We start from the raw sequence: 27,260 nt of genomic DNA on the forward strand, positions 1-27,260 counted from the left end.
CTTGCATCCCTGGGATAAATCCCACCTGATCATGGTGTATGATCCTTTTAATGTGTTGCTGGATTCTGTTTGCTAGTATTTTGTTGAGGATTTTTGCATCTATATTCATCAGTGATATTGGTCTGTAATTTTCTCTCTTTGTAATATCTTTATCTGGTTTTGGTATCAGGGTGATGGTGGCCTCATAGAATGAGTTTGGGAGTGTTCCTTCCTCTGTAAATTTTTGGAAGAGTTTGAGAAGAATGAGTGTTAGCTCTTCTCTAAATGTTTGATAGAATTCACCTGTGAAGCCATCTGGTCCTGGACTTTTTTTTGTTGGAAGATTTTTAATTGCAATTTCAATTTCATTCCTTGTGATTAGTCTGTTCATATTTTGTATTTCTTCCTGGTTCAGTCTTGGAAGGTTATACCTTTCTGAGGATTTGTCCATTTCTTCCAGGTTGTCCATTTTATTGGCATAGAGTTGCTTGTAGTAGTCTCTTAGGATGCTTTGTATTTCTGCAGTATCTGTTGTAACTTCTCCTTTTTCATTTCTAATTTTATTGATTTGAGTCCTCTTCCTCTTTTTCTTGATGAGTCTAGCTAATGGTTTATCAACTTTGTTTCTCTTCTCAAAGAACCAGCTTTTAGTTTTATTGATCTGTGCTATTGTTTTCTTTGTTTCTATTTCATTTATTTCTGCTCTGATCTTTATGATTTCTTTCCTTCTGCTAACTTTGGGTTTTGTTTGTTCTTCTTCCGCTAGTTCCTATAGGTGTAAGGTTAGATTGTTTATTTGAGATTTTTCTTGTTTCTTGAGGTAGGCTTGTATAGCTATAAACTTCCCTCTTAGAACTGCTTTTGCCACATCCCATAGGTTTTGGATTGTCATGTTTTCACTGTCATTTGTCTCTAGGTATTTTTTGATTTCCTCTTTGATTTCTTGAGTGATCTCTTGGTTATTTAGTAACATATTGTTTAGCCTCCATGTGTCTGTGTTTTTTACGTTTTTTTCCCTGTAATTCATTTCTAATCTCATAGCGTTGTGGTCAGAAAAGATGCCTGATATGATTTCAATTTTCTTAAATTTACTGAGGCTTGATTTGTGACCCAAGATGTCATCTATCCTGGAGCATGTTCCATGTGCACTTGAGAAGAAAGTGTAATCTGCTGTTTTGGGATGGAATGTCCTATAAATATCAATTAAATCTATCTGGTCTATTATGTCATTTCAAGCTTGTGTATCCTTATTAATTTTCTGTTTGGACGATTTGTCCATTGGTGTAAGTGAGTTGTTAAAGTCCCCCACTATTATTGTGTTACTGTCGATTTCTTCTTTTATAGCTGTTAGCATTTGCCTTATGTATTGAGGTGCTCCTATGTTGGGTGTGTATATATTTATGATTGTTATATCTTCTTCTTGGATTGATCCCTTGATCATTATGTAGTGTCCTTCCTTGTCTCTTGTAACATTCTTTATTTTAAAGTCTATTTTATCTGATATGAGTATTGCTACTCCAGCTTTCTTTTGATTTCCATTTGCTTGGAATATCTTTTTCCATCCCCTCACTTTCAGTCTGTATGTGTCCCTAGGTCTGAAGTGGGTCTCTTGTAGACAACATATATATGGGTCTTGTTTTTGTATCCATTCAGCAAGCCTGTGTCTTTTGGTTGGGGCATTTAATCCATTCACGTTTAAGGTAATTATCGATACCTATTACCATTTTCTTAATTGTTTTGGGTTTGTTTTTGTAGGTCCTTTTCTTCTCTTGTGTTTCCCACTTAGAGAAGTTCCTTTCACATTTGTTGTACAGCTAGTTTGGTGGGCTGAATTGTCTTAGCTTTTGCTTGTCTGTAAAGCTTTTGATTTCTCCATCAAATCTGAATGAAATCCTTGCTGGGTAGAGTAATCTTGGTTGTAGTTTCTTCCCTTTCATCACTTTTAGTATATCATGCCACTCCCTTTTAGCTTGTAGAGTTTCTGCTGAGAAATCAGCTGTTAACCTTATGGGAGTTCCCTTGTATGTTATTTGTCTTTTTTCCCTTGCTGCTGTCAATAATTTTTCTTTGTCTTTAGTTTTTGCCAGTTTGATTAGTATGTGTCCCGGCCTGTTTCTCCTTGGGTTTATCCTGTATGGGACTCTCTGTGCTTCCTGGACTTGGGTGGCTATTTCCTTTCCCATCTTAGGGAAGTTTTCAACTATAATCTCTTCAAATATTTTCTCTGGTCCTTTCTGTCTCTCTTCTCCTTCTGGGACCCCTATAATGGGAATCTTGCTGCGTTTAATGTTGTCCCAGAGGTCTCTTAGGCTGTCTTCATTTCTTTCCATTCTTTTTTCTTTGTTCTGTTCCACAGCAGTGAATTCCACCATTCTGTCTTCCAGATCACTTATCCGTTCTTCTGCCTCAGTTATTCTGCTATTGATTCCATCTAGTGTATTTTTCATTTCAGTTGTTGTATTGTTCATCTCTGTTTGTTTGTTCTTTAATTCTTCTAGATTTTTGTTGAACATTTCTTGCATCTTCTCGATCGTTGCCTCCATTCTTTTTCCGAGGTCCTGGATCATCTTCACTATCATTATTCTGAATTCTTTTTCTGGAAGGTTGCCTATCTCCACTTCATTTAGTTGTCTTTCTGGGGTTTTATCTAGTTCCTTCATCTGGTACATAGCCCTCTGCCTTTTCATCTTGTCTATCTTTCTGTGAATGTGGTTTTTGTTCCACAGGCTGCAGGGTTGTAGTTCTTCTTGCTTCTGCTGGCTGCCCTCTGGTGGATGAGGCTATCTAAGAGGCTTGTGCAAATTTCCTGATGGGAAGGACTGGTGGTGGGTAGAGCTGGCTGTTGCTCTGGTGGGCAGAGCTCAGTAAAACTTTAATCCGCTTGTCTGCTGATGAGTGGGGCTGAGTCCCTTCCCTGTTGGTTGTTTTGCCTGAGGTGACCCAACACTGGAGCCTACCCGGGCTGTTTGGTAGGGCTAATGGCGGACTCTGGGAGGTCTCACGCCAAGGAGTACTTCCCGGAACTTCTGCTGCCAGTGTCCTTGTGCCCACGGTGAGCCACAGCCACCCCCCACCTCTGCAGCAGACCCTCCAACACTAGCAGGTAGGTCTGGTTCAGTCTCCTATGGGGTCACTGCTCCTTCCCCTGGGTCCTGATGCACACACTACTTTGTGTGTGCCCTCCAAGAGTGGAGTCTCTGCCTCCCCCAGTCCTGTCGAAGTCCTGCAATCAAATCCCGCTAGCCTTCAAAGTCTGATTCTCTAGGAATTCCTCTTCCCGTTGCTGGACCCCCAGGTTCAGAAGCCTGACGTGAGGCTCAGAAGCTTCACTCCAGTGGATGGACTTCTGTGGTATAAGTGTTCTCCAGTTTGTGTGTCACCCACCCAGCAATTAAATGTGATTTGATTTTACTGTGATTGCGTCCCTCCTACCATCTCATTGTGGCTTCTCCTTTGTCTTTGGATGTGGGGTATCTTTTTTGGTGAGTTCAAGTGTCTTCCTGTCAATGATTGTTCAGCAGTTAGTTGTGATTCCAGTGTTCTCGCAAAAGGGAGTGAGAGCATGTCCTTCTACTCCACCATCTTGAACCAATCCTGGACTTTTTTTCTAATGTTTCCAGGGCTAAGTGAGTTTTGAACAATTATGAAGCCAGTGTTGAGAATGCAAAATATAATAGTTAGCTGAAGTCTTCATTACTCTTTTAGGTGCAACAAATAGGCAGAACTCTCCCCTTTGTAACTTTACCCACCTGATTCTCCTGAAGTTGAAACTGTCTCTGATAGTTGAGGAACTAGCCAGCCCATAAAGAGAATCTTAGAGAGCCACAGGACTGGTGAGAGACCTTGACAGAGGGGATGGGGAAAAGAAATCAAATGAGGTTCTAATTTAAGCCTGTCATTCATCACCAAAAAGCATTCACTAAGTGCCTCCTCTTATGAGGGCTTAATTCATTGTTTGTGTGTATGAGGAAGTAAATTACTTTTCCTGTGTCTTCAGAGGGGCAGTAATGGTATTTATCAGTCACTTAAAGAATTAACCCTCCACAGTCTTGGTTGGTTTGCACCCACGAAGATAAGCAGGTGCTCAGAGCTCAAAAGGAACCTAGATGAGTCTAAGTGAGAGAGTTAGGCTTGGTGCCCAGAAGAGTGTCCTCTGTCCTGCTTCTCTTGTCATCCTCTTGGGGTATTTGTGTGTTGATGGGCAAATAATATAGTCAGAAGTTCTAGAAATTATTGGTCAGATTTTTAAAATCTGTTTTCAAGTTTTGTTGGTTTAAACCTCTTTGTTGACAAATGTTCTTGTGACCCCTTCACTTTGAATGTTAATGTTCTAGTCAGACAATGAATTCCTCTTGCCAGGTTGGTAAGATTGGTTCCTAGTCTAGGGAGTCTTATTTTTTGTTGGAATTGAAAAACACAATGACTAGGGGTTTAAATGAAGTAGCTTTTAAGAAGACTACAATAGACACACTACTTTTTGGGCTGTCAAGAATCAATATTGAGCTTCTAGATTTCCTAGCAATTAATGTTTTGTCATGCAGTTTTTAGGTATCATAGAACTCAAAAAAGAAAATCATACTTGGGATTTTTTTTTTTTTTTTTTTTGGCGGTACGCGGGCCTCTCACTGTTGTGGCCTCTCCCGTTGCGGAGCACAGGTGCCGGACACGCAGGCTCAGCGGCCATGGCTTATGGGCCTAGCCACTCCACGCCATGTCGGATCTTCCCGAACCGGGGCATGAACCCGTGTCCCCTGCATCGGCAGGCGGACTCTCAACCACTGCACCACCAGGGGAGCCCAGGATTTTTTTTTTAAATCAAAAGAGAATCCATAGAATTTATTAGAAAACATTGATTCAATTCTGAGAGTCCCAGAATTTGTGAGCCAGAGCATTTGAGAAAGCCATTTTGAAGAAAGCAAGCTATGTTATCACTAAAAACTATTTTTAAATAGCAACCAAAAATCAATCTCATAGCTCAAGATTCTTAGCATTAGTTTTGTGAATAATTGCATGTGGTATAATGTTATCATGCTTAGAGTATTCAGTTATGTGAAAAAGGAAAAGAAAAAAACATATTTGCCATTAGTTTAGTCCCTTAATGACTCTAAGCTGACTAACATAGTTCCGTTTATTTCCCTGGATAGGGGATTTGCAGAGTGCTTGGGGAATACGGATTAAAAATGCTTGGTTGTGTTCACAGTTTCACAAGTCATTCCCAACGGTGATTTTAAGCTTCTGAAGACATGTTCTAGTATTCAGTTTTCTGATATTGTTGCTCTAAAGAATACAGATGGCTCATGTCATTATTTTTACAAGGCACTTTTGTTTTAACTTGTGCTTAATTATTTTCAACATTTTTTTTTTCTAAGGCAAATAAAAAATTGAAATTGGAAAATGGTGGCCTGGTGAGGGAGAATTTACGACTGAAAGCTGAAGTTGATAACAGATCACCCCAGAAGTATGTATTTTGCTAACAGAGCAATGTTTCAGGTTATGTCAATGTTTTAGAATAAGCTGCTGTTATAGTTTGTGTTTGTCATTTGACTCTTTTCATTGAAGCATGTAAGTTTAAATAGAATGTCTTACCTCTAAACATCAAGTGTATACTTATGTTACTGGTAAAATCTTAGTCATAGTTAAGACTAGTGTTGAAGAAAAGATTTCCCTCTGATCCTTTTTCTGTATCTGATTAGCAAGAGGATTGTTTTATGTGACCTAAGATAGGTGAGCCTTCACTTCGTTTTACATGTAACTGTTTAGTGGTCCTAACAAAGAGTAGCGAGAGTAACATAATGCCCTTTAGATGTTTTCTGAAATAATCATAGTTAAAATTCATATAGCGCTTTCTCTTTGCCAGGTACAACAACCTGTGATGTAGAACTATTATTATTCTCCATTTACAGATGATGAAATGGAGGCATAGAAATCAAATTAATATTTCTAAATCTGCACTGCTAGTAAGTGGTGGAAATAGGATTTGAACCAATGTAGTCTAGCCCCGGAATCTGTGTTCTGTTACATTACATTGAAAACTATTACACTACCCATTATACTAAAAAGCCTATCTGAAATAGAATTTTAAGGCATCATTTGTTGAATTTTGGACTGATTTGAACTATACAGTTAAATGAATTTATTCTTTTATGATGGGATAGTTTTCACTCCATTCCAAAAGGTAAGCAGTTGGAACTATTGACACACTTAACAGTTAGTTTAAAATGATAAGAAACCATTGAGAGTTAAGACTTGAAGATTGAGAAAAGATGGGAGACAGTGCTTAAGGTTGTTATTTTTCTGGGGAAAAAAATGACAAGTGAAAAGAGAATATGGCCCCCATCCCTCTGAGGAGTGGCATATCAGAACTCCACACTTTTCCCATCCAACCATTAGACTTCATTTTTTCCTAATGGAAAAAGACAAAGACAGACATAAACAAACAGTGGAAATTTATCCTACCAGACGTAGTTCTCTGCTTGTCATTTGAAAAGGAGAAAATATTGCCTTCAGTAGAACAAGTGTAGTATCCAGAAATGGTACAAATAAACCATAATTACTCAAAGCAGAGATAACTAACCAATAGACAAAGAAGCATAGCTTTTACTTTTAAATAGTTCCTTCCCCTTTTTTCTTTCACTTCAGATAATGTTGTATTTTGATGAATTAGTGAAATAAACTTAAGAAGTGTTGCCATTATTATATGGCAGTTTGAGTCTCTGCTCTTCTCATTTATTGGCAGCTCGCCTTGCCAGTCATAGTAATGCTTGTCCATTAGCCATTTCCCACGGCAGGCTGAATGGAACTAAAGCCATTTTGTTTGTAGCTTTTATTTCTTGAAAAGTTGCCCACCAGATTTCAGATTTAATACTAGCCACCAGGATGTGTGTTTTTAAATAGCCATGTCTCCTACCTGATAAACAACTGAAGAATCTTATCTAAAGAAACCTCACTGCTGTCTATTCTAATAAGCAACCACACTTCTGAATCCCATATAACTTTGGGATTTGCTATCTTTAACTTCCATTCCTTCCCTTCAGGGGAAAGGAACAGTTTCGCTTAAAAAGCGATTTGAACTGACCCTTATTCCTGATCAATTTGCAATGCATTGAGGTATTAAAAGCATGGCTTTTGATTTATAGCCTTAGTTTACTCTGCATCACAAAACTCTAGTGGGATTCAGAGAGAAGCTGACCACAGCTGAAAATACCCAGATCTGGTTCACCTGAAGAGAGCTCCTATTCGTATTGAAAAGAATATGAAATTTCAAGAGTTTAAAAGTAAATGCAAGCAAATAAAAACCATCTATTCCATTTCATTGCCTTGGTTAGGAAGTGCCTTGACAAATTATTTTTCTCTTATCTACTTGGTTAGGTGTCAAGGTATACTTTTTATACACATGACCTTAGTTTCTGATGTATCTTTCAGGTTGTGCAGACATATTCTACAAATCGTGCAGAAGAGAGAGCTTTAAAATTTAGATACTAGAGAGGAAAAAAATTAGGAAGTTATATTTGTTAGTTTGGACTGCCATAACAAAATACTATAGACAGGGTGGCTTAAACATTGGGTATTTATTTTCTTACAGTTCTGGAGGCTAGAAATCCCAGATCAAGGTTCAGCAATTTCGGTTTCTGGCAAGGGCTCTCTTTTAGGCTTGCAGACAGCTGCCTTCTCACTATGTCTTCACATGTCAGAGAGGGAGTGTGCACGCTCTGGTCTCTCTTCTTATGAGGATGCCAGTCCTGTTGGATTAGGGCCTCATCTTTATGGTCTCATTTAACCTTAATTACCTCCTGAAGACCCTGTCTCTGAATATAGTCACATTGGGGTTTAGGGCTTCAACAAATGAATTTGGTGGGGAAGTTGGGAACACAATTCAGTCCATAGCAGAAGGTATTTCTTTTTAGGACACTCAAGCAAATATCATGCTATTGCCCCAAAACTAGACTAACATCTGGTGTCAACAAGGGGGACTTAGACATTTACCTTGGTCTCAAGTAGATAGTATTGTATAAAAGTAATAAATTTTATAATTTTTAAAAACAGTGCTATAATCTTTAAAATGAAATCTGGATTATCATTTATCTCCTATGCTATTGCTTTTCTAGTCTATCTTTTACCCTCCATTATATCCAGTCTTAAAGTGTACCTGCATATTTTTCCTTTCTCAACTTTAACTTAAAAGCCCTTTTGAGCAGTGTGGCAGATATCCTACTAATCGTACTCTTCTAGGTTTCAATAATATCCATTCTATTCCTTGTCAAAAATTCATTGTCTCGATATCTAAACTGGTGGTCCAGAAAAATGCGATCTTTTTCTTTGACTTGATGTAGCCAAAGACTTCCTGAATTTGTCTTCTAATTTGTTTCAGCTGGAGAAAGCCGTCTGTTTGCCCTTTCAGTTTTCTCTAACATGGACTCCTAAGAGAATCAGATTTAATATTCAGAACTCAAGAGGTGGTGGTAATGTCCTTCAGTTTACAAGACTGTTATGCGAAGAAAACTTACTTTCCCAACCAACCCAGAAATACTAAAAGTTTATTTACTTGACAGTATCCTAGGTGCTTTGAACTATACAAAATAAATACTCTTTCTGACCCCTAAAGTAGGTTAGGTTCCCTTGCTGTAATTTCTCTTACTACCTTGTACTTTCCCTTTTTAGCACATATCCCAATTACTAATAATTAATGTTTTGTGTAATTATTTGTTTCATGTTCTTCTGTTTGAGTGAGGACTATAGTTTTATTCACGGTTGTAGCCCTGCATTTTATAGTGTTCTGGCTAATATTCTGCTCCTAGTATATATTTGTTGAGTAAATGAATAAAAACGTAGCTCCCAAGACTATGAGAAAACAGACAGACAAATCCAGAATATGGTACAATCAATTGGAAAAATGACCAGATTTCTTCATTAAATCATTGGCAAAATGGGAGGGGAAGCCTGATTTACAGTAAAAGAGGACTAAGAGATATAATAACCAAATGCAGTACATGGATTTTGTTTGGATATTGATTAATAACAAATGTCAGAAGACATTTTTGGGGCAATTGGATGTATTTGAATATGAACTAGATATTAGATGATACCAAGGAATTACTGTTAATTTTGTTTAGGTCTTATGGTTACTTAACAAAATGTCCATTTTTTTTTTTAGAAATGCATACTAAAATATGAACTATAGTACATTTTAACAAAAAAAGGGATATATATATATATATGTGTGTGAAATGAGGCAAAATCTTGATAATTCTTGAATGTGGGTGATGAATATATGGAGTTTTTCCTGTTCTCCGATTAAAACCAACAAAACATAGTCCTTGCTTCCAGGAAGTTCATAATCTAATGAAGATGAGAAAAAATACATGAAACAATTAAATACTAAATAGTTACTAAGTCAAATAGCAGAGACAGCAGTATGAGTTCAGAGAATGGCCAGTTGGTTGGAGTGACGAGAGTCTTTATCTAAGAGGCAGGACTTGAGCCCAGCTTTGAAGGATGGAGATTTCAGTGAAGAGGAAGGCATTCTGAGCAAGAGGAAACAGCTCGAGCGGTTAGGAGTATTAAGAGGTCCCTTCAGCTCTAGTTCCTAGTCTCCAGAGTAGCCACAAGTCATGCCCAAGAAAATACGGTGGCTTCCTTCTCAAACTCAGCAGAGCAGAGGTCCTCTGTGTAATTTGCACATCTCTCCATTGTGACCGTCATCATCCCACTTAAACAGCTGGGGTTAGCACAATTCCACTACATCTAGTACTCCACTACATTCTGCTCTAAGCAGAAAGGCCTGTTCTCAGTTTCCTATTTAATGGTGAATGCCAAGTGTCACACCTCCACATGATAAGAAACAAGAATAAGAAGCTGAAGGGAGGACTTTAGAATTGCATTTCTCTATTCCTGACCTGTGCCAGGAAGTGTGATATATTTGTCCATGATAGAGAGAGGAGTTCCTTAGTGATTTTTTCGCTCGAAGGGGTATGAAGAATTGATTTGTAAAGCATTTGAGAGTCCTGTGCCCTCTCTCTGAGATCTCTGTTCAGTTGTGACTTTTTTTTTGTTCTAGTCACGCTAGGCAGAGTCTGTGCCATGTTGCCGCCTATTATGAGGCTTTAGCAGAGCAGATGTCCATGCCCTTAGCTTCTAACTTACCTTAAAGCGTGGGGTATAAAGCTCCATATACAAAATTCCATAGGTCATGTAAATCAAACCTGGTTATAATTGGATTAATGGCTTTCCTTTCTATAAATATGTGTTTGGGAATGTCATTGTATCTTTAGTGAGATCTGTGGGTTTGATACTATGGTAATGTTAAGCATCATTTTTACTGCCCAGCAGCCCCAAGGCTTATCATTATGGACCAGTCTTCACCCATGCCTCAGCTCCTTCTGGGGGAAGATAAAGGCTCCAGGTACTCTCTAGATGGTGAGCAGTATTTCCTATTATTAGTACATGAAAAAAGTGCTCTGAAGAGGAAAGAATAGACTTCATAAGTCATAACCTGCACGTTCTTCCCTTCTTCCTGTATTTGTGTTCCTTGAGCCGTCTTATCAACTCCCATGGCTTTAATAATCATCTACTTGTATGTCTGAGATTACAAAACAAAATCTAAATCTTTGGCCTTGCCTTTTCTCCTAAACTGTAGATTAGTGTTTCCATCTATCTATTTTATACTTTCACTCAAGATCCTATACCTTAAATTCACCACAAAGCACAGTAGTTAAATAAATGCTTCGTTCTGGAGACAACAGTACCTGGATTCAAATTTCCTTGCTTCCACTCTGTCTCTCTTTTCCCTACCCAGTTCAGTTTCATCATGCTCAAAATTGCTTTTTATAAAGTATAAATCACACTATTAAATCTCCTATCTGAAACTATCCAGTGTTTTCCTAAAATAAAATCCAGACTCTTCACCAACTAGTCTTTGCTTGCTTATTCCACTTCATCTCATTCTCATTCCCCCAGCTAATCCTGCTCTAGCCATACTGGTCTTCTTCTGTTTCTAAAACATGCTGGACTTTTTCCCTCTGCTTAGAATGTTTTGCTTCTGCATCGTAATGTGGCTGTCTCCTTTTGTCATCAGAGTCAGAGAGGCTTTTCCTGACCATTCCATCTAAAGCAGCCCTTTGAGGTTGTCCTTGTGACCTTACTGTTGTGGAGTTTAGAATGGAGAACACAGAACAAGAGGTCAAGCAACTAAACAAACATGGTAATTTCAGTGATAAAGGCTAAGACAGTAATACTGTAACATTGGTTGTGCATTAACTATGGGCTCTGTTATAAGTACATCTCAAGTTTTAACTCATTTAAACCTCACCGGAACCTATAAGATAGGTACTCCTACTGAGCACATTTCACAAAAGATAAAAACTGAGATACAGAAAGTTTAAGTATCTTCCCCCAAATCACAGCGCTAGTAAGTAGACAGAGTTCAGTTCTAGAGAGTCTGGCTCTGGAGCCTGTGCTCATAATCACATGCTATATTGCTTTGCCATGCCATGATTTTATCACTACAGTTAAGAAAACATAGGCAGAACGCTCTATGACATAAATTACAGCAAGATCCTTTTTGACCCACCTCCTAGGGAAATGGAAATAAAAACAAAAATAAACAAATGGGACCTAATGACACTTAAAAGCTTTTGCACAGCAAAGGAAACCATAAGCAAGACGAAAAGACAACCCTCAGAATGGGAGAAAATATTTGCTGATAAAGCAACTGACAAAGGATTAATCTCCAGAATATACAGGCAGCTCATGTAGCAAACAATCCAATCCAAAAATGGGCAGAAGACCTAAATAGACGTTTCTCCAAAGAAGATATACAGACTGCCAACAAACACATGAAAGGATGCTCAGCATCACTGATCATTAGAGAAATGCAAATCAAAACTACAATGAGATATCATCTCACACCAGTCAGAATGGCCATCATCAAACAATCTACAAACAATAAATGCTGGAGAGGGTGTGGAGAAAAGGGAACCCTCTTGCACTGTTGGTGGGCATGTAAATTGATACAGCCACTATGGATAATAGTATGGAGGTTCCTTAAAAAACTACAAATAGAACTACCATACGACCCAGCAATCCCACTACTGGGCATATACCCTAAGAAAACCATAATTCAAAAAGAGTCATGTACCACAATGTTCATTGCAGCTCTACTTACAATAGCCAGTACATGGAAGCACCCTAAGTGTCCATTGACAGATGAATGGATAAAGAATATGTGGGGCTTCCCTGGTGGCACAGTGGTTGAGAGTCCACCTGCCGATGCAGGGGACGCGGGTTCATGCCCCAGTCCGGGAAGATCCCACATGCCGCGGAGCGGCTGGGCCCGTGAGCCATGGCCGCTGAGCCTGCGCGTCCGGAACCTGTGCTCTGCAACGGAAGAGGCCACAACAGTGAGAGGCCCGCATACCGCAAAAAAAAAAAAAAAAGAATATGTGGCACATATACACAATGGATTATTACTCAGCCATAAAAAGAAAGGAAATTGAGTTATTTATAGTGAGGTGGATGGACCTAGAGACTGTCATACAGAATGAGTAAGTCAGAAAGAGAAAAACAAATACCGTATGCTAACACATATATATAGTATGCTAACACACATATATATATATAGGAATATAAAAAAAATGGTTCTGAAGAACCTAGGGGCAGGACAGGAATAAAGACACAGACGTAGAGAATGGACTTGAGGACACAGGGAGAGGGAAGGGTAAGCTGGGACGAAGTGAGAGAGTGGCATGGACATATATACACTACCAAATATAAAACAGATAGCTAGTGGGAAGCAGCCGCATGGCACAGGGAGGTCAGCTCGGTGCTATGTGACCACCTAGAGGGGTGGGATAAGGAGGGTGGGAGGGAGACGCAAGAGGGAAGGGATATGGGGATATATGTATATGTACAGCTGATTCACTTTGTTACACAGCAGAAACTAACACACCACTGTAGAGCAATTATACTCCAATAAAGATGTTAAAAAATAAAAGTAAGGAAGTAGAAGGTGCGGAAGCAAGGGGCTGCTTCCGTCCTCCCACCCTTCTCTTTCTTTGATGTTTAACAGTGGCTTTATGAGGTGAATGCTTGAAAGTATTCAACATTAAATTCAGTGTACTTCACATTAATGTTTGCAAAATACATCGTTAGCAATTCTTAAATATTTCAAATCAACTAACTTGAAGTGCAGAAGGCTTGTTCTCAAATAACTCTTCTGAGGTGACATGAAAACTGAAAGCAGCCTATGACTTGAGTCCAGCCTTGCTGTCTATATCCTTCACTTGCAAAACCCCAGCACCTGAGAGGCACCTGATAAATACTTGCTGAATAACTAAATAAGTAGATAAATAACATTCGATAAATTACTTGACCTGTTGGGGCCATTGCTTTCTTTATATAAAATGTGGATAATGTACTGCTTTGAGGATTAAAGGAAATAAGTGTATGTCCTTGGCACAGCATGTAACACAAAGAACTGGTAGAGGTTTGTGTCTAAATAACTGTATCCATTATCCATCCCACACAAAAGATTGTTTATCCTCTTGCTTTGTTCCTATGCTCCTTCATGGCTTTACTACTGGTCCGGTTGCCTAAGATAAAAACTCCAGGGCTTCCCTGGTGGCGCAGTGGTTGAGAGTCCGCCTGCCGATGCAGGGGACATGGGTTCATGCCCCGGTCTGGGAAGATCCCACATGCCGCGGAGCGGCTGGGCCCGTGAGCCATGGCCGCTGAGCCTGCGCGTCCGGAGCCTGTGCTCCGCAATGGGAGAGGCCACAACAGTGAGAGGCCCGCGTACCGCAAACAAACAAACAAACAAAAAACTCCAGTCTTCCTATGTTTCTCCACCCCTTGTCCTTACCCCACACCTAACTGTTCAGTATATTCTATCCTACCTATTCAATGCCTCGGTAACGCATCTTCTTCTTGTTCCCACTAGTTTAGATCCACATGATTTCGTGCTTAGCCGATTTTAACAACCTTCCGACTGATTGCTCTTCTTTTCTTCTCTCAACCCTGGAGCATCTGCTTTATTGTTGCCTGAATTCTAAAATATAACTTTGATCATCTCACTGCCTTGCTTAATAACCTTTGGTGATTTCCCATTGCTCACAAATTGAAGCCCAAATTTCTTAGTATAGTACGGAAGCCGCTTTCCCAATATGATTTCAGCTTAGCCTTCTTAGCACCTCTCCAACCTTCTTCTTCTTATACTCTGCTGTGGCCATGCTGAATTTCTCCCTGGGCCGAGATTTGCCATGTTATGACATGTACCTTAGCTCATGTCTTTTCCTTTGCCTTCCCTGGTCCTCTCCATTAGCCTCTCTGTTTTTATTCTGCCTGGTTAATCCCTACCCATCCTTTGAGATCGAGCCCAGTTGTCAGTTTTATCTATGAGACCCTCCGAGATTTCCAAGATGATTCTTTTATCATACTGTTTTAAGGATTACATCGTATACTGACCAGCTCTGACTGTCATGCTCAGTTAATCTACCAGCTCCTTGGAACTAATACATTTTTTTGGCCACACCACACGGCTTGCGGGATCTTATTTCCCCAACCAGGGATCAAACCCATGTCCCCTGTGATGGAAGCACAGAGTTCTAACCACTGGACTGCCAGGGAATGCCCAAGACATGTTTTGTTTGTTTGTTTGTTTTTAATGAACTCAGTGTGTATCTGTATAAAGTGTGAGTGTTTGTGTGTGTGTGTATTTTTTCTCTGGGACATGGCAGAAGGAAGGAGTCCTTACACTCTAATACTTTATACAGCTCCTTGGAGGGAACTGACCAGGGAATTAAGATCTTGAGCTTTCTTGAAGCTTAAGGTATATAGGGTTTAAGAGGGCAGAAAGTCAGAGATTCCTGGCATTCTCCAAATGAGGAGAGTAGAGGGATTTCGTGAAGTTTTCCTAAATTGTACTAGAGATTGAGAGATAGAAAGAGGAAAAGAGGAGGTAGTGTCAGGGCTTGCCTGGCTCCAGGACGATGTTCTGGTCTGAGTCACCTTACTTGAACCAGGTTTTCCTGCCCTTACCTGTCTCCATGCTGACAGTGAGCTGTGCCCCTTCCTGGTTCACAGGTCTGCTCTTCCTAAACTGTGTCTCAAGATGTGCCAGTACTACACCTGGCTTTCAGCTTCCTCAGCAGCATCTCTGCTCTTGCTAGCCTTGGCTGTTCTCTCTTCTTGACCTTTTCTGGCCTTTTTTGTTTCTCACGATTCTGCTCTGACAAATGCCATGATTCCTGGTATTTGACCCCAGCCTGATCCGTTGACTGATTCTGCTGTGCCCTTTGGTTTTCCCGGAAGGGGAACTTGTAGACTGTCAGGGGAGCCTGATGATACCCTGGGGCCAGACTGTGACAGCTGGGTGTGCTCAGGCCCCTCAGCTGCCTGAGGGGCCCTTCTCTGGCTACTCAGCTAATTGGGGGTGGACAGTTACTGCAGTTTTCTGTCAACTTGCCTTTATTATATTGATAAGATATTTTAGGAGCCTGTAGTGCATGCTAATGACTAAGCGGTAAGGTTGTCAGAAGATTATGAACTGCGTGAGAACAAGGATAATGTCTTCTACTCCTTTTGTTTTCCTTCCTCATCACCTCTCAGCATGCATTAGTCCTCAATAACTATCATCTGAGCAATAATTACAGAGTGGCTGGATCACAGTTTTTTGTTTTATTTTGTTTCATGTTGTTCTTCATGCTGAGAGAGATTGATTTAACTATAGTGAAAAATGTATAGGTACTATTAGTTCAGAGATTTTTAAGTATGCTTTTTTTCACCCAACAACAGTTGCATTCTTTTATACTGTTGAGATTTTATTGTTGTAGTTAAGGTTAGTATATTTTGGGAAAAGGTATAAATCCTTTATTCCTCTGAGAACTGTAAAAAGATATGAAATAGCATGTCTCAAGGTTCTCTCCTTCCATGAAAGATTAGGATTGCCATTTATGTCATGTCAACTTTGAGGCTGATCTTTTAGGGCAGAAAATTAGGGCATTTCTGCATGGAATTGAAATGAGATATATTTAACAAATAGAATGGAATTTATTCCACAGTAAAAAGAGTAGTCCATCTTCAGGCAGTGAATATAGATGTGGGTTAGCCCTTTTTAGAGACTTACCACAAAAAAGAACCTGTTCCTCTTTAATTTACATATGCTGCCCAGCACTTGGGTGTTTTCTATTAGGAATTTCTAGGTATTGCAGCAAGAATTTTCACCACAATTTTTAAATACAAATGCATGGTTAGTTCAATAAAATAAACACACACAATAAACCTTTCTTTAAAATTGTGTTAATAATACGAGCTTTTTTTTGGCTGCGTTGAGTCTTTGTTGCTGCATGCGGGCTTTCTCTAGTTGTGAGAGGGAGCTACTCTTCGTTGCGGTGCACAGGCTTCTCATTGCTGTAGCTTCTCTTGTTGTGGAGCACGGGCTCTAGGCGTGCAGTCTTCAGTGGTTGCAGCATGCGGGCTCAGTAGTTGTGGCACGCGGGCCCTAGAGTGCACGGACTTCAGTAGTTGTGGCGTGTGGGCTCAGTAGTTGTGGTGAATGGGCTTAGTTGCTCCGTGGCATGTAGGATCTTCCCAGACCAGGAATCAAACCCGTGTCCCCTTCATTGGCAGGTGGATTCTTAACCAGTGTGCCACCAGTGAAGTTCCTGAGCTATTATTTTAAACTCTGTTCTCCGTTTGAAAGCTTGCCAATCAGACTCTACCTTATTTATTTATTTACTTATTTTGCGGTACGCGGGCCTCTCACTGTTGTGGCCTCTCCCGTTGCAGAGCACAGGCTCCGGACGCGCAGGCTTAGCGGCCATGGCTCACAGGCCCAGCCGCTCCGCAGCATGTGGGATCTTCCCGGACCGGGGCACGAACCCGTGTCCCCTGCATCGGCAGGCGGACTCTCAACCACTGCGCCACCAGGGAAACCCTACCTTAATTTTTAAACAGGACTTTTGGGAGGTGGAGGAAGAAGGAATGGCTGCAAGGGCCTTAATTCTTTGTCTAGTTCCACTGTCCATGTGACCTTTGTCTTTAGGGGGAAATTGTGGCTTTTTTTTATTCTTCCAAATATTGGAGCACTTTCTGTTTTGTGATGAATATAACAATATAAGATGAAATATAACATAGCTTGTGTTTTTTATTCCTATTAGAACCCTAGATAAGTAAGTACCTATGTGATGTTTAGGTCCTAAAATTATACATTTAAAATTTTGCTCATTTCACATTGGTAGCTTTGTTTCCATGTAGTTGAAGATGTCTGCTGATTGTGCATGAGGTAGACAAGGAGATAATATATGCTTTTTACACATAGCACAATTAAAGATGGAGCTTCCAGTTTATGGTTCTGGTTCAGATTTAGTATTCATATCTCTGGTTAAAATAGTCATGCTTTTTGGGTTGGCATTTGCCAGGTTGATCTGTCTGTGCTGTAGTTTCCTGCAAGGCCATTTTAATAAATGATCTTTGGAAGTTTGAAAATACCTTGAACTTATGTCTAGAACATAATAGGTGTTTGATAAATATTTATTGGTTTTGTGCATACATATCTGAATGTATTTCTACATCTTGTTATTTCCTCTCCATATTTCTAATAGCAAATGTATGTATTAATAAATAGTACAACAATTCTAGTCCCTTGACCATATATATATACAGACTTGGCACTCAGTAGACATGCTTGCATTTTATACTATGTCATAGTATAAATAGGTGCTGACATTATTTAAGAAAGGATCTCATGTTCAAGCATCTCATATGGCTTCATACATGGTGTTTGGACTCAGACAGACTTGGCTTCTTGCTGCTTCCTTTCTGCATAACCTGGAAAAAGAGACAACCTTTTTAAGCATCTCATTTTTCATCTTTAAAATAAGAATAATAAATCTTGCTTCATAAAGTTAACATGACAATTAAATTAGGTAAGTTAATATATATCAAGCATATAGCAATGTCCTTGACACAAGTAAACTTTCAGTGAATTGTGGCTGCTGCTGTTATTGTCACCAGCGTTGTCGTTAGTAGTCACTTAGAGCATTGTGGAAGATTTGTCTGTTATATTTAATTTTGGTAATTTCCATCCCCAGAGTTCACTTGCCTTTATTTATTTATTTATTCGGATGTTGGGCCAGGGAATAGAAACATTATCTTGAGTCTTCAGGAGGGAAGAGGTTTTTCCTGTTCTCTTTTGGTATGCCTCATGTTGTTTAATATATTTTTGTGGACTCAACTACTGTGACAGGGATTGGCCATAGACAGTACTTTTATGATTAACAAATTCTCTAGGAATGTAACATTTTCATAAGTGTTTCATTTTAAACAGAGAAAACTCTCTTGAAGAAACATTGGCAAGTCATCAGGTTCAGCAGAGGATGAAAATGTATAGGGCACTTTCCAAAGCTTCTCTAGTAGTTTAAAGACAGAACGCTCTACCCCATCCTCCTGATACATACACAGGGATGAGGGTAGATATGAGTAATGCACAGACAGCTCATTGGGAGCAGGTAAGAGAAAGGCCCCCACCACCAAGTACAGTTTTGAGCTGCCGACAGTGCCGGTCCTCCCTGTGTTCTTTCCCTGGAGTACGCCTCCTCCGCATCCTGTACACACATGCGTACAGCAGAGCACAGCACTGGACCTCCCCCTTTCCTTCCCAGCCCCGCCCAAACTCAGATCCTAAAGAGCTCATATCACAGACTACTCACTGAAGTTCTGTGTAATCAAAAAGAGGCATTTGCAAACTTAAGGAATCTTTAACCCATATATTATGCTGTAGGAGAAAATACTTAGGAAGGGGAAAGGAACAGTAGAAAATCTTTTCCCCTAAAACTTTTATCTCTCTTCCATGTTTTAAGCAGATACTTTCCTAGTATCTCCATAAGTCAGGGAATGAGAAGATATGCAACTGCAGCTATATAGCCACGCAACTCTGCAATAAAATTTACTGTATGCCTGGGTCATTCTTTTCTTAGATAAATGTAACAGTTCTTTAAAAAATAATTGTTGAGGCTCACTCAAGTTTACTTGGTTTTCTCACATACCAAGCATTACTTTAGTACAGGTAATCCTCACTTTGCATGGTTGTATAGAATCATAAAAATGACCATTCAACCTAAAACCACGCAAAGCAATCTCAATAATCAGTGAGAAAAATCAAATTGTTCTATAAAATTTAATAATTTTTATCAAAACATTAACTCTCTTACTGTCAGTTATAAATGTATATGAAGATGAAAAAATAGTAAAACTGATACTTATTTAGTACATTAATATTTTTATAGTACAATTTAAAACATTAGAAACATTGAGAATTGAAATGTTTTATTTCTTTATAAAAAACTTACGGAGAATAATTTGAATAGTGCTTGCCTTCTTAGCGTATAGCTTATGATATGAAGGCAGCAACTTTTCTAACGCTTCAACAACTATTCCTCAGTTTGCATCAGCTTTACATTTAATCCTTTTGTGCTTTCAGTATTGTGAAATAGCTCCATGTTGCTTTAATGTGAAGTTTTTTGCCAGCCTGTCACTTCCTCTAGACATCTTTATCCTTTTCATCACAGCCACTTCTTTCATTTACGTCAACAAGTTCGCCTTTCCCAAGTTCCTCTGGCTTACCTAGGGTCTCTCAAATAGAGACAGTTTCAACATTCCCACAGTCAGCTATTCTTCTCTACACTTACATTTGATTCTAACTTTACTACTGGCATTAATCACTTTTCCATTTCTTTGCCAAACCTCATCTTTGTTGCCTAGTGCTGTCTTTTGATTATCCATTTTTGTAAATGTCATGTGACAGCACAACTATATGTTGTATTGTCTGTGTATGAAGTGAATAGCAGGTGCACAGTCACTTTCAGACTTTGAGAGAAGTGACCTGATTGGTCACTGTTCATGATGCACGGTCTGTTGTTTATATAGTGTTTTGTGAACTGAAAAGCTGGCAGTGAAGTTTTACTTTATGCAGCTACTCACAGTTAATATAATGTGGTAAATTTTAACCATGTTGTTCAGTGACTGGTGGTATTTAACTAAACTGTGGTAACTGAAATTTGTGCATATCGAAACCATCAAGGACCTCGATATTGAAGACCTATCAGGCTGGATCACAAAAGCTGGTCCATATCCAAAGATTGCTTTCACTTTGTTTCACTCTTACCTCAGGTAGTAAGTAAGGAAAACATATAAAATCAAAGGTACATGGAAGGCAGAGGGGCTCACTTCCCCAGAACCCCTCTTGTTCCTCAAGAAGATGTTTCTGAAGTTTGGTGGTCTCAGCAACCCACTGGGCTTTGCTGCATTAATCCCTTTTATTGGGGCTGCCATTGAGAACTAGAGGGGCAAAGTAAATTACTCAAGTTTCACAGCTAGTTAATGGCTGCATAGCACTAGAGGTTAATTCTTTTGACACTTGGTTCTGGCATTTATTCTTTTATCACATTTGCTTTCTTCTGACACCCTTCAAACACGTCCTGTTCCTCCTGTGTGATGAGCTGTGAGAAAATGTGGTCTTGGGAACTTTTCATTATTAGAGATGCCCTTTAGTTATAATACCTCAGAGGTCAAACCAATAGGACTTTTCATTTCTCTTACTTCTAGTAGGGACAGGACCAATCTTGTACTTATGTAGTTTTTTGAACAGAGGAGCTCTCAGCCAGAATGTGTCCATCAGTTAACGTTGCAAGATGAAGAATCCTTTAAGCTTCTCCTTAGATTTTAGCAAAACACACTTCTGATATCAGATGCAGCCCCCAAACTGCTTTATGTTTTCTCTGACATAATGAAGCCCTTGGCCATCACTGCTGCTTTGAAAATCAAAGCCTTCTGGTCTCTAATGGAATGTTTATAAAAATACTCCATTTTGAAATTTGCGCAGGAAAAGGAAGTATGGTAAATGATATTAGAAATCCCTCTGGCTTGCCTTCTTAATGTTATGTAGTCTGGAAATATCTGGAATTAGTGTGAATAAGAGAGTATTAATACCCAAAGTTAAATAAGCTCTTATCCTCATTGTTTTCATCCATGGAAGTATAGCATCAGGTATGCATCTCTAATTGTTATTTCTATATGATCAAGTAAATTGTCTCTTGCCAAATTTAATATTGGTATCTAGGGTAAGCTAAAAATATGTCAGAAGTCTCATCTGTTTGCATTCTCTTGCTAAGGTGAAAGTGGAAAGTTTTTTTGGATGGAGTAGAGTGTAGAACAGCAAGCCTGTACAATAAAAAGAACTATGCTGTGTATGTATGTCATTCTCTGTTGCTTTCTGTGGTGTCAGTGAAAAAAAGAAAATAAGCAGTCAAAAGTATGAAACATTTAGTTTAGTAATATAGTGACTCATAATGCTTATGTGTGAAAGAGACCCAAGGACCTTTGGATTATCCTGTGGTGTTGGCTTTGTCTTGATGTAAGGCATTGATGTATCTTAAAGTAAGAAAATAACATCTATTCAAAACATATTTGATGAGAAACTACTGTGTACTGTGAATTGTTCTAGGGAGCTAGCCATAATTCCTGCTTTCCTGGAGCTTATACTCTAATGGTGAAGAGAGAGACAGAAAACAGATAAGCTACATGGACTGATAAATTAATTGATCAGTTCATTGGGTTTCACTATATATTTCTTTTAGTTTGCCCACCAGCACAGTTCCCTTATTAGAATGGTAAAAAGGTCTGAATATTTGAAGTGTTATAGACTTGCAGAGTATTGAAATAGAACTTAGGGGAATTGAGGGCATTGACCTTTTAGAAAACAGCCGGCTCCATCAGTGACTCCTTGCTTGTCCCTCTCATATGTGCTTAGTTGCTGGCCTCTGTTGTTAGTTTTCATGGCACTTCAGCTTTCTCTCTGAAGTAATACAAAAAACATACTTAGGCTATCATTTTGACTTCAGCTCAGAACATTTGTTAACTAACTTCTTTTAAAAACATAATAATAAAATATTAGGGGCAAATATAGCATCATAAAATGACATTATGTCTGAAATTCCAGACTAAAATCTAGAATAAGAAGCTGCTAATATTTGGGGAAACATTCCTTATTTGTCACTACTTCTTATGTAGGCCTTTGAGTTCCCAAGGACATCCTTTGGTAACAGCTGACTTACTATCTAGTAACATTATTTGCTTTTAAACCATTTGATTTTATTTTTCATCTGAGGATAGTTTTATTATAAAAATTGCACTTAAGAAAAAGCAAATTTTGTCTTGGCAAGCAAATTTAAGGCTATCACTTTTGCTGTTTGCATTAAATAAACATGCTACATAGTTTTTCCATTTAAAAATATGTGGGTTGTTTGATTTTGCCAGAGTAGTTACAGTCAAGAACCCACAAATATTTATTTTTTACTTTTTTTTTACTTTTTGACCACACTGCACAGTATGTGGGGTCTTAGTTCCCTGACCAGGGACTGAACCCGAACCCCCTGCATTGGAAGTGGGGAGTCTTAACCACTGGACAGCCAGGGAAGTCCCAAGAACTCACAGATATTTTTGCTGAATGAACTTAAAGATCTTTGTCCACCTTTTAAAATTCTCTTGCAGAAACTACCACTCTGTCAAATACTACATTTACAAAACAAAACATTTTTCTTTGGTGAAAAAGGAAAAACTCCCATCATTCATTTAACCAAATACTCATAGTAGTAAACTTTGTCTTTAAAACAAGGAGGCTTGTGGGCTTCCCTGGTGGCACAGTGGTTGAGAGTCCGCCTGCCGACGCAGGGGACACTGGTTCGCGCCCCGGTCCAGGAAGATCCCACATGCCGCGGAGCGGCTGGGCCCGTGAGCCATGGCCGCTGAGCCTGCGCTTCCAGCGCCTGTGCTCTGCAGCGGGAGAGGCCACAACAGTGAGAGGCCCGTGTACCGCAAAAAAAAAACAAAAAAAAAAACCAAGGAGGCTTGTTACTGAAGTTGCTTTTGTTTTTGTTATACCTCTGGTGTTTGCTTTGATTTTTAGAGGTTGATGGGAGTGTGCTCTTTCTGGGAGATCAGTTAATTGCAGTGAGTAGGTCAGTATTTGGCAACATGTCTTTTAAGGTCCTTTCTAACCCTCAGATTTTATGAATCTATATTTACCTTTGTCCCTGCTTTTTTCCCTTAGTGACAAGAGCAGGGATCATGTAGGGGAGGAGCTGGAGAGTGAACTGGGCTACAGTTTAGGAGGAGCTGATGGGTGTTGAGTGAGAGTCATACAACATATAGTTGTTGATGCAAAGAGGTACAGTTACTGTTGGCTTCTTCTCCGTTTTAATTTTTTAATACTTAGTACATTTTCTTAATTGTAATTATTCTTTTGTAATTAGGGAAAAAAGAAAGAGAAAGATAAACCCATAGATTAAAACAATTTGTAGAAGTCACCTTCTCAAGTACCTTGCTCAAAACAGACAATCCCTGAATTCTTCAAGATGGGCCTATATTTACGTCATCAAAAAGATGATTAAGAAAAAGCTTTTTAAAAGAACTTTGGTGGAGAGAAGTTATTTTTCATGGGGTTAGAATGTAAGACTTATGTTTACTGACTCATAAGAAGCAGTTTCCTGAAAGATGAAATTTCCTTTGGTAGTGAGATCAGATAGAATTTAAGATAGATACTTTATGTCCCTTGGAGCTGGGACAGTCTTATTGATCCTTTTATCGTCAGCTCCAAATATACCATGAGCCATACTAGGTGCTCAAAACTTGTTTTCTTAGCTGAACCCCAGTACCCATTCTTAAGGGAATAGTGGAAACAAGGTAATCCCAAGTGAGAGGAGTGATTTTTTGTTGTGTTCTTTTTCATTTATTCTTCAAAATGTTCCTTTTCAGAAAATGTGAAAATGTTTTTATGTGTAATACATTGGAAGCACAAGCATTGACTTCGTAGCTCAAAGTTGGAAGAAATGAAATTGATGTCCCACACAGTTGTGAAATGCCAAAAATAAGTAGAGCTGAAATGAATTAAAGCCCAGTATTCAGAAAGGCCAAGTAAAAACCTCAGATCAAGGGTAGCTATAATTGAAAGGATCCAAATAAGTATTTAAACCCACTCCTGCTGGAACTGCTAAGATTTCTGAATTTCAAATTGGCATTTTATGTTTGACAAGGTGACACTGTATAAGGAATGTATTGTAAAACAGTGCTGTACGATAGGAAAATGATTGAATGTAAATATTTCAAGATGTGGACCACTGTTCAAATGTTATCATAAATCTTTGCCATTGTTTTAGGATATAACTCTTCATGCATATATGAGCTGAATTGATAGTGCCAGCTCTTAGGAGGGAAATTATCAGTGAGTTTCTGCCTCGCTGCTACTACTAGTATGATTTGACCACAGAAGTATCCTATTAGGCCTTTGCCATTATTATCATATGCTTATTAGTACATAAATGGGGAAACCCTCTTTTGAAGGTACTACATCTGTCATTGCTCTTATCCTGTTCATTGAGTGGTCTGAAGTGTCACTGTTATGTGAAATTAGAATGGGTGGAGACAATTTGCACTCTTAAACTTCGAAAAGGAAAGAAAAAATCTTGAACTATAAGGTTAACGATCCTTCCATTCTTTGTAGGTTTGGAAGGTTTACAGTAGCTGCTCTTCAGTCCAAAGTAGAACAGTATGAACGTGAAACCAATCGCCTCAAGAAAGCCCTGGAACGAAGTGATAAATATATAGAGGAACTAGAATCTCAAATTACACAGCTAAAAAATTCAAGTGATGAGAAGGAAGCTATGAATTCCATTTGCCAGAGAGCACTTTCTACAGATGGCAAGGGGAGCAAAGGCACCGAGGAGGATATGGCGTCCAAGAATCAAGGTGATGGTGCCAGAAAGCAGCTTGGCTCATCAACCTTGAATTCACACCTGGCAAAACCTTCTAGCAGTTCTGTCAGACAGGAAAGCACCAGCAAAACAGAACCAAATTGTTCTAAGAACAAAGACTTATATCACAAACGGGTGGAAATAATGTTAGATGTGACAGATACAAGTATGGATACTTATTTGGAAAGAGAATGGGGTAATAAGCCAAGTGATTGTGTATCCTACAAAGATGAAGAACTCTATGATCTTCCAGCTCCCTGTACTCCTTTGTCCCTTAGTTGCCTTCAGCTCAATACGCCAGAAAATAGAGAGAGCTCTGTGGTCAAAGCGGGAGGTTCCAGAAAGCACTCAAACCATCTCAGAAAACTGGTGTTTGATGATTTTTGTGATTCTCCGAATGTTTGTAATAAAGATTCTTCAGAAGATGATAGAAGTGAAAGTGAGAAGAAATCAGAATGTTTTACTTCCCCAAAGACAGGGTTTTGGGATTGTTGTTCCACGAGCTATGACCCCAGCTTGGATTTTGAAAGCTCAGAAGAGAACACGATAGCAAATTGTGTTGGAGAAATTTCTTCAAAATTGAGTGAGAAATCAGGCTCATGTTTATCCAAGAGATTGAATTCTCTCCGCTCCTTTGAAATGAATCGGACAAGAACATCCAGCGAAGCATCAATGGATGCGGCTTACCTTGACAAAATCTCGGAGTTGGATTCAATGATGTCAGAGTCAGACAACAGCAAGAGCCCTTGTAATAACGGTTTTAAGTCATTGGATTTGGATGGCTTAGCAAAGTCATCTCAAGGCAGTGAATTCCTTGAGGAACCAGATAAGCTGGAAGAAAGAACTAAACCAAACCTTTCTAAAGGTTCTCTAACTACTGATCAGTTAGAAAATGGAAATGAATGGAAACCCAATTCTTTTTTTCTCCTCGCTCCATCTGACCAGGAAATGAATGAAGATTTTTCACTCCATCCCAGTTCTAACCCAGGAACCAATGAAATCAAACCCCCAAGCTGTTTGTTTCAGACTGAGTTTTCCCAGGGTGTTTTGTTAAGCAGTTCACACAGGCTATTTGAAGATCAAAGGTTTGGGTCATCTTTGTTTAAGATGTCCTCAGAGATGCATGGTCTTCATAACCACCTTCAGTCTCCTTGGTCTGCTTCCTTTGTGCCCGAAAAGAGGAATAAAAATGTGAATCAATCAACAAAAAGAAAAATCCAGAGCAGCCTTTCCAATGCCAGCCCATCAAAAGCAACTAAAAGTTGACTCATTAGAAAGGTGTCATTTATGTTTTTGTCCTGAGAGGAATATAAGATTTCAAAGTTAGTTTTTTCCGCTCATAAAAGCTCTATACCATTTTGAACTGATAATCTTTTCGTCAGGTGTCAAGTCAGAATGGTGGATTAGCCTGTACCCAGGATACTTTTGTTCACTTTGAAGAGTTTTAGTCTTTTTCATTTTCATTTGGGGATCTTTTTGACCAGAAAAGGTAGGGTGAGAGTTTCTTTTTAATGAATATTATACGTATCTGGTTTGGGTATATTTTGTTTTCTTGAAGCCTCAGTTATCTTTAGAACTTGGATTTTTTAAATAAGACTTTCGGTGTTGTCCACATACTGCTCATAAGACACTTGAGTTTCTTTAAAGCTTTTCCTAGGGTGGAAATTATTTTGCCTGCCCCTTTTTATTTATGTTTAGTGATAGCCTAACTTTTATTCAAGGCCATGATGGAGAAATAGCACTCGAACCTTAGTCCAATACTCGTCTACTTTTTTTTTTAAGTTTTATGTATATGTTTGCATTTTTAACATTGGGTTCTGTCCAGTTTTTGTGAAAATGTGTTGCTAGTATGAAAGAATACATTTTCTATATGAAAATACTTGTTTTATGTCAGGTAGCTTTCATTCACTCATCTTTTTGTGTGTGTTGAAAATCAGAAATTGAGCCTACTTTAGCAAGAAGTCATGGAACAGTTGTGTTTGGAGGAGCCTAAACATGGTAGCTTCATCGTTTCATATATACAGGTGCAGGAGCACTCATTGCCAAGTTCTTGATCCACTTATGTCCCAGGGGAACTTTCTTTGGAGTGGTAAAGTTCTTGTTTGCATGTTACTGTTCTTCATGGAAACTGTATGCATGGTAGCATTCTTGCTTGCACTGTTTTCCTTACTTAAGAAAAAGAAGTTTCAGTTGGCTAAAAGATTATCTGTTATGTAGGCCCCAAAAAACTTTTTCATGAAGAGTGTAAAGGGGGTGAGAATAGGTGAGCTAAGCACAATTTTTAATTTAGATTCTGAAAAGGTATATTATTCTAAACATGTTTGGTATGCCCCTATAGGCCTTTAAAAATGGTTTGTATGTTAATGACTTGTTTATCTAATGTGCACTGAACATTTTACATTAATACTGTACTGTTTTACAGTAATACTGCATGCTTTTCTATGTGAATTGAATAAAGGATGTCAGAAGCACTGTAATCCTTGA

The 27,260-nt window shown here is 38.9% G+C and overlaps 1 protein-coding gene across 1 annotated transcript in view; it reads left to right on the forward strand.

Moving 5' to 3' along the window:
• The window catches only part of OBI1 (ORC ubiquitin ligase 1), a 46,129-nt gene extending 18,869 nt beyond the window's left edge, over positions 1 to 27,260 (forward strand). The window contains exons 5-6 of the mRNA XM_004276839.3: positions 5,349 to 5,437; positions 24,527 to 27,260. Of these exons, the coding sequence (XP_004276887.1) occupies positions 5,349 to 5,437; positions 24,527 to 26,042 (1,605 nt within the window). The 3' untranslated portion in view covers positions 26,043 to 27,260. The remainder of the gene's footprint in view (positions 1 to 5,348; positions 5,438 to 24,526) is intronic.

The sequence above is a fragment of the Orcinus orca genome, chromosome 18 (genome assembly GCF_937001465.1).
Source record: "Orcinus orca chromosome 18, mOrcOrc1.1, whole genome shotgun sequence".
Taxonomy (NCBI): Eukaryota; Metazoa; Chordata; class Mammalia; order Artiodactyla; family Delphinidae; genus Orcinus; species Orcinus orca.